Source organism: Polyodon spathula, chromosome 14 (assembly GCF_017654505.1).
Source record: "Polyodon spathula isolate WHYD16114869_AA chromosome 14, ASM1765450v1, whole genome shotgun sequence".
Taxonomy (NCBI): domain Eukaryota; kingdom Metazoa; phylum Chordata; class Actinopteri; order Acipenseriformes; family Polyodontidae; genus Polyodon; species Polyodon spathula.
In genome coordinates this window covers 29,376,453-29,384,801 of record NC_054547.1, presented here as the reverse complement: position 1 = coordinate 29,384,801, position 8,349 = coordinate 29,376,453, and the positions used below count along the sequence as shown (strand labels likewise).

General features: G+C 37.0%; 1 protein-coding gene across 2 annotated transcripts in view; it reads right to left on the bottom strand.

The window, feature by feature from the left end:
* Positions 1-1,206: 1,206 nt before the first annotated feature.
* LOC121326732 (guanine nucleotide-binding protein subunit beta-4) overlaps positions 1,207-8,349 on the bottom strand; it is a 34,882-nt gene continuing 27,739 nt past the window's right edge. For both annotated transcript variants that reach the window (XM_041270165.1, XM_041270164.1), the window contains exons 4-11: positions 5,933-5,971; positions 5,478-5,584; positions 4,958-5,021; positions 4,568-4,730; positions 4,372-4,438; positions 3,353-3,554; positions 2,728-2,944; positions 1,207-2,613 (exon numbers count right to left, since the gene is read on the bottom strand). In XM_041270165.1, the coding sequence (XP_041126099.1) occupies positions 2,507-2,613; positions 2,728-2,944; positions 3,353-3,554; positions 4,372-4,438; positions 4,568-4,730; positions 4,958-5,021; positions 5,478-5,584; positions 5,933-5,971 (966 nt within the window). In that variant the 3' untranslated portion in view covers positions 1,207-2,506. The remainder of the gene's footprint in view (positions 2,614-2,727; positions 2,945-3,352; positions 3,555-4,371; positions 4,439-4,567; positions 4,731-4,957; positions 5,022-5,477; positions 5,585-5,932; positions 5,972-8,349) is intronic.

Below are 8,349 nucleotides of genomic sequence, written 5' to 3'. Positions count from 1 at the left end.
AGTAAAAATTCTTTCAACACTTAGTACTTGTTGCAATACACTATACCTAACGGTTACTTTAATGATTTTTCTGGAAACCACATTTTCAATATATGTATACTTAGAAATGCTTAAAAATAGTAATAAAAATCAGGGTGATGCAGCCAAAACTCACAACTGCTACCATAAATCACTACATGATTAAGAATTTCTTAATAATCAATAAATATAAGACATTTTAGTAGTAACTGTAGCAAGTAACCCATCTATTCAACTTGACAGAATGATTTACAGAAAACTGCCTGAAATGAAAGAGCTGCATATTGCATTTCAGTTCTCTGAAAAGCAGAAACTCTTTAAATTTACTTATGTTTTAAGAAACCAAAATTACTGGATGCCTCTTTATGGTTTCTTTAGTGTTGTTTTCCAATTTAAATTTGGTCCCAGAGTTTTTTCTAAATACTGTTGTATTTAAAATACTATTATCTGTGCTTTCCCCAAAGTGCAGAATTCTCCCTGTTGGCACATTTATTGGCACGTTAACAAAAATATATTTACCTTACAGACGTAGTCTGAGCGGCACAGTATAGAATAACCTTCTGGTACAGGTCAGAGTCTCTGGATTACTCATGAAGCGAATGACAACTTTAAATATCATGTTTAACCTTTTTGATGTGGGGAGATGGCTGGCACTGTATCATACTACCTACATCTGGTAGAATGCTTCATAATGAAACCAACCTGTTCTTTCAACTCAAATAACTATTCTCTTCAGAATCTAAAGAAAGCTGTACGGCTAAACTAATGCGTGCTTTGCCACTACCCACCACTATTGTGCATTCCTATCTGTGAGCATTAGAAAATCAGGCAATAAAAATCAGCACTGCTTTTTGAAAACTAAACAGGTCCTAAAAGAACTAGCACACCACTGCCTCCCAATAACTCTTAAAGATTTAAGGATTTTTTTTTTGTTTTTTTAAATGACAAATAAAATGCTATATGTGCTTTCTGGTTACATTTGAACTATTGTTGCATGCATTTTTTTTGTTCACTGTACAAACCATTCTTGCTGCTTGAAACATTTTTGTGTTTAGAAAACAGTGCACATAGGGATTACAGACAAGATTAAAAGAAAGCATTTACAGACGGAATGTCTACTACCCAGTAGTGGCACTCGGTGGTTAGCAGGGATATGCAAATGTATTTAGTTTTTCAATGATTTGGGGGGAGGTAATGCTAAATGAAGGCTCAGGAGGGGCTTTGGCTATCTGCGGTCTTCTTATTGAATGCTGAGGAAAATCCCTGCATCAGCAGGAATAACTACATATCATGCTACATTATACAAATTAGCCAATACTGGCACTCATATACTAAAATAACTCAAAAAGTAAAGTTAGAACAAAGGAAATTATAACTAAACAGATTCAGATTCTGAATTTAAACGTGGTCCTGCTGCCTTAACCTAGTCAAGGTCAAATTATTCAGTAGATCTGTGTCTGAGCAGAGATTCAAACCTGCTCTGAAAAGACTGAACTAACTTCTGCAGAGCACACTTCGAAGTCCTGGCAACAGTACTGCAGCGCTTTTCATGAGAGTATTTTAAAACTTGCATCAATAGGAAGATACCAGACTGCCAGAAGCGAGCCAACTACTGTATGGGGGGGGGATTATTAATAGCTCAGTAAATTTCAGTATAATTAATAATAAATATGCCATTCATTTAAAATTTGAAAAAAAAAAAAATAATAATAAATGTAAAGACCAAGAGTTGTTTTTCCAGTCTTGATCATTTTCTGTATTAACCCAAACAAAGCAATGAAAAAGAGAGCCACATATTCAAATGGTGGGGCAGTAAGAAGAAACTATCATAAATACTGTATTCATCACCAAAGAGGCACGACCAGATTAAGTTTCAAGCAACCATTATCAAAATAGCTGGCAAATATTAACACAAAACAAGGCTAACCTTTATCCAAAGTTAAGTAATCCACTAACAAATTGTATAACAGCAATCAGTTCATCCACAACCAAAGTGTGACGTCTCAGGTTAAATACAAGCTAAAAAACGTAATTCTTACAAAAAAAAGTTTCGTTTTTTTTGCATACAGACAAATGGTTGGCTACTATTTGGTGTACATTCTGTATGTACAAACTAAAATGTTTGAGAATTAGAAAAAAAAAAAAAACACAACAACACCACACACACCAAATCTGTGGTCGGGGCAAAAAAACAACAAACAAAAAAAATTGTTATATATGCAACAATGACTGGCTCCTAGCTTCTTGGTCACCATGGTAACATGCTAGCCCCTGTCAAAAGTCAGAGGTTTGCCAGGGTTAATTTTTCATTTCTTCATTCGATTGGACTATTTACTGAAACCTTTGTGTAGTAAGTGAATAGAAAAAACTTCACCTGGAAATACAAGGTAGAAAGAACATTACTTTCTCACAGCTGTAGGCTGCAGCAGTGACTCCCCCTGGATCTCAGTGGAGGACATATAGTTAACCTTTGTATCCCTCAACCTGGTTAATTCCAGATTCGAAGGAAACTGTCCCAAGATCCTGTGGCTACAGCCATGCCATCATCAGTAACTCCTAAACAGCTCACACGGTTATCATGGCCAGCAAGAACACCTGGAAAAGACAACAGGAAAACAAGTAGTAAGCAAGAGCTGCTCAGCTTTTCCATAAGTAAAAGTTCCTATAAACCTTAAAACGTTGGGCAATGTACGAGTGTTTCGCACTCACCAGCACGCTCTCCCTTCAAGGTGTCCCACACGTTGCAGTTGAAATCATCGTAGCCTGCAAGCAAGAGGCGGCCACTTTTTGAGAAAGCTACAGAGGTGATTCCACAGATGATGTTGTCATGGGAGTACATCATTAACTCCTGGTCGGCCCGCAGGTCAAACAACCGGCAGGTGGCATCATCTGAGCCTGTGGTGAAGGCATTTCCATTGGGGAAGAACTGAAAACAGACACAGGCAGTTAGACACAGCACTCTTCTCGCCGAGAACTGTTGTAGCCTTGATGCAAACTTATGTAAATGGTTTCTTTTCCTTCTGTGGAATATAAAAGGTGTGGCTTATTTATCAACAGCTAAATTATATTTTCAACAATAGTTTGATTTCCCCAGGATGTTGCTACCACTTTACTATAAAATATGTTAAACTCTGTTACCATGGAGAACTGATGCTCCAAGGCTCATAACAAAAATAAATAAAATAAAAAAAAACTGGTCAACATAATTTACTTGTCATATGATGGCTAAAAACTACATTATAAATGTTGCAAGTTTTTCTTAGCTGCACATTCCAGAGGGCCTCAGGCCACGAAGCATACCAATTTAGACTCTGACGAGAGCTTTTGTACTTACACAAACAGCATTGATATCAGACACATGGCCAGTAAATGACTGCCTGCACATTCCGTCTCGAACGTCCCACAGTTTAGACGAAGCGTCGCAAGCACCAGATACGAATGTCTTCATGTCAGGGCTCAGGGACAAGCTCATGACGTCTCCAGTGTGGCCTGTGAACGTGGTAGTCTGTTGGCCAGTCTCAATGTCCCATAAAGCACTAAAAACAATGACAGGGCAGAAGGATGAGCAGGGATATCCCACATTCTGTATAACAAAATATATTCCACAGGCACCTAAAGTGTATATAAATATAGATACGCACTACCTCCTGTACACACACAAGTTCACTTTTTTGTTCCACCCCACCCCACCCAAAAAAACACCCAACATTCAAAATCACTAGGATTTTATAGGGTTTTTTTTTTTGGTGTTTTTTTTTTAAATCTTGGTTATCATTTTGATCAACCTGAAATGATTGTAATTATTTAAAATGACAAACCATACTAGATTCTAGAAGGCTGAACTGTGTTTGTGTTTAACCTTTACATAATACAAACACAAATGTACTCAGGCCAAGACAATTAATATTCTTTAGGACTTATATAAATAATTCAGGTTTCCCAGAAATATTGAAAGAAAAAGTAAAAATGGAACCACATTAGTGAACATGAATAAAGCAACATTGATGTAACAAGTACGCACAAATCATTCATTTATAAAAAGCAAATAGAAAACGGATCTTTGGAATTAACAACAGATTTCTGAAGCTGGACTAGATCCTTGAGTGTAGGGCGGCATAGCTTCCTCCGAATCCATTACATTTTGTGCCAAACACTATTCAGCCTGTTATCTATTTAGATCGGCATTAACTTTGACCGACAGTGTAACTGGCACACAAAAAGAGCTTGGTCAAACAAGTTCATGATATACCATGGAACCTGGAATCACTGGCTATTACACCGGGTAAGTACAAGTTACCATCCCACAGAATTAAAAAAGGAAAAAAAAGTTTACAAAATGCTTTAACAACTCACCAGGTTGTGTCTCCCGAGCTGGTCACAATCTGGTTGTCATCCAAAAAACGACAGCAAGATAAATAACCTGAAAAGAACATGTTAGGAACTTGTTAATTTTATCTTGGCTAAATTATTTTAGCAAATGCAGAGATTCAGCTTTATTGTTTCAAATTGTATTGCAAGTATGTAATCACTTTAAAAGCATGCCTCTTACCTGTATGCCCAGGTAACTCTCTGGTGACTCTAACATTGCCCTCTCTGGTTTTTAGGCTGTATATTGAGCAAATGTTGTCTAAGCCACCACAGGCAACATAGTTTCCAGAGGGAGCATAAGCACAGGTCATGACCCAGGATGACCTCAGAGGAATGGCATGCATCTGAAGAAAGACAGGGCGATACGATTATCATTAAATGTTCCAGTTAAGTACTTGAACAATACAATTTGTGTGCATTTACATTCAATAAAGAAGATTTAAAACACTGGATAAGGTTCTCAGGGACTCTGAACACGCGGTCCATAGCATATTGAACTGAACAAAAAAAGGGAGGGAGCCGTATCAAAACCATCACTTGGAAGTTTAAAAAAATGAATACAATAATTTACCTTGTTTGTTGTGTAACTGTCCCAAATAATTAGTTTGCCATCTTGAGAAGCACTGACAAGTAGCCTAGAATGGTTTAGAAAGACAATAAATAACTTGTTATTTATGACCAGGCCTTTTGTGCCAGAAGGAGATAACTTGCTAAAGACTGCTTTAAAAAGGATATTTTATTTACAGACCACAAAAAATAGTGGTATCCATACATGCAGTTATAAAACTAGACTAAAATACTTGTGGTCTCCCCAGTAATTCTAGGGAATGCACCCTTCCTGATCACAGCAGGCCACAAGTTCACTGTCTTACTCTTAAAAGTAATTCCATTTTGCCTCTGCAAGGAAATGCATGATGGTGATGAATAACTTGTAAATGGACAGTAGTGGATTAGTATCGAGCAATATTAACCCCTTTAATACCTACTATATAAATATCTGAAAAACAAATCATGTGGCAAATGGCTCAGTTATGTTCAAATATCCAATATCGGAAATGTTAAAATGGGTTATAAAGGGTTCCCATGCTGACCTGGAGTCTGATCCCCAGTGCATTGCGTAGATTTTGGCTAAATGACCCCTCAGCGTGCGTCGTGTTCTCATCTGGATCCGACCCACAGAATCCAGACCAGCTGTGATCTAACAAACACACAAAGTTGTATACAGATTGAGCATATATGAATATGATTTTGGATACAACAAGGGGGTCAAATTCACCATCAAGTGAGAGATGTGGTTGATCCATGGCTGAGAATATTTCCAAGGATGTCATCTTAGAGCTTTCGTCCTAACGTGTTCACAGAGAACGTATTTTAAACAGGTTGATCGGACCTTTACAAAGTTGCCAGGTTTTTTCTTAACCAAATACTAAACATAAGAACTCAATCTTTAAACACTGGTCTGTGTTTAAAGATATTAAGATCATTATTTCAAAATAGAAAAGTGCAACATTAGTAGTATCTCCATTAGTCCTGAAATAACTCTTACCTGGGACAGAGTGGAATCACTACATGCTTTCCGGGCATCCTAAAAAGTACAAAAAAATATTTTAACAATTGTTTCTACACAAGTAAATACAAAAAATTATTTTATCAGGAGCACATAATGAACCTTCATAATTCCACCAACATGGATTTTTAAACTCTAGACCATTGTTTCCCAACCTGTGGTCCGCAGGAAAACAAAACAATACTGACAAGTCCCCAATTCTACAACGCAAATCCTCGGCAGAATATAGCAGTGTACACAAGCTGCTCGTCAGCAGAGGCAAGCGAGGCATGGCCTCACCAAGAATACCCAAAGGCCAAAAACACATTTTGCATATATATATTTTTTTTTATTAATACAGAAAACTAAAATATATATATATATATATATATATATATATATATATATATATATATATATATATATATATATATATATATATATATATATATATATATATATATATATATATATATATACACACATATACACACACACACACACACACATATATATATATATATATATATATATATACATATATCATATATTTAAATATATGTTCAGGTGTCTTCTCGATCACTGTAATAATAATGTCACAACTCACTTTCACCAGTGCGAAAGCGCAACGGCAAAAAGCTGGAAAAATGTAGTGTTGCCGCACTGCTGTGTGAGGCACAAGCCTTGAGCTCCTCAAAGTTGCTTGTTACCATGGCAACTCACCACAATGGGGAGTCCCTTTAAGTCGCTGCAATGGTAACCACAGCTTGGTGAGGCACCTACTGGATTTGGAGCAGTGTGACAAACTTTTTGAACGGCTTTAGTTGAATGTGATATTATATGGAACCTGCGAAATACGTTTTACAGCAAGATCCCAAAAAGAGACGTTCAATTGTTAAGGACAACACAATAACACAAGCAGTGGAAATTTTGAAGAAAGGTAGTAAACGAACGCGGCAAGGAGTCCATAAAATGGCAGGCAGCGCTGTGAACAAACTATTGTTGGCCATGTTGCCTTCTTTCAGACTAAAGATGGCAAGGTTACATCTCTTAAATGAATGTAAAACAGTACATTTCATACCACGACAATAGAAGCTGGCTTATTTGTTTTGAATTAATGATTTTGTGATATTGTATTTGTGTCTCTGTATCGAACGTTCCACACTGGTGTCATGTAATGACTTGTAGAACTAAATAATATATGATTTTAAGGTTCCAAGTTGCTAAATAATTAAACAACTGGTATCCGTAATTCTGCAAATTGTGTGTTTACAGTGCTAATGTTGCTTTTTTAAACTAATGGGGGATATATTTTACATAGCAACTGCAGTCTATCTGAATGCATTAAAATGCTCTCAGCAGAGGCATATATGAAATCAGCTGAACAAAGTAAATTTACATTTAATACGCTAGCAATTGGGTGGGGGGTGGTAATAACAATTTTGCGATTTGTCAAAAAGGTCACAAGCCACCACTGGTGGAGTATCAAGTGAAACCCTGCAGACAGACTAAAACACAATTCAGAAGAACAGTGATACAGACTTTGAAATGGGATTTACTTGGGCCGGTATTGAAGAGGAGCCACGACCGCCACATCTTGTATGTTGTTGAACTAAAATTTGAAGCCAGCTAATCTTAGAAACAAAACACTGACCAACTCCAAAAACAAGTGGATTAAAAACCCATTCGTGAACACTGAAAAGTGAAATACTCAAACTTCAAAAACGGAGGAAAACAGCTTAACAGAGCTTCCATGTGATAGCTCTTAAAGTTATTCTTCACGCACTGAAATCTGACTCCTGGTTACACGTTCAATCGGAGTACCTGGAACTATCCCACAAGGCAGTGAAGTACCTACTGCCGTTTGCCACCACATACTTGTGAAAGTGGATTTTCTGCAGTTGTTGGGTTGAAATCAAAAGTACCAGAGTAGGCTGGATATGGAATCAGATCTAAGACTAAAAAACTGTCATCACTCCAACCAGACATTTAGGCTGTGACATCGCTGAAACAGCACAAGCCATCTTATTAGGCAAGTTAATCAATTTCCTGTATGGAATTGTTATCAATTGACACACTACAGTGGAAAGCAAATTTAACAGAATTCCCTTGTATAGCAGCTATGTGTCACTTTGACAGTAGTATATGGTGGTCCAGGAAACTTTTGAAGGTTCAGAAGGGGTCTGCACCCAAAAAAGGTTGGGAACCACTGCTCTAGACCATGGAACTATAAATACTTTTTTTTTTATTTTTGATCAGAAGTTGTGAACATGCATGAACATCAAATATGGACAGATTGGACATCAAAACCATACAGAAAGTTCAAGGGCCACAATTTTACATTTTATAGACTTTCTAGTACATGAACACCCACAAAGCATGAGCTGTCACCAAATCAAAGGCGTGCAGCCCATGGA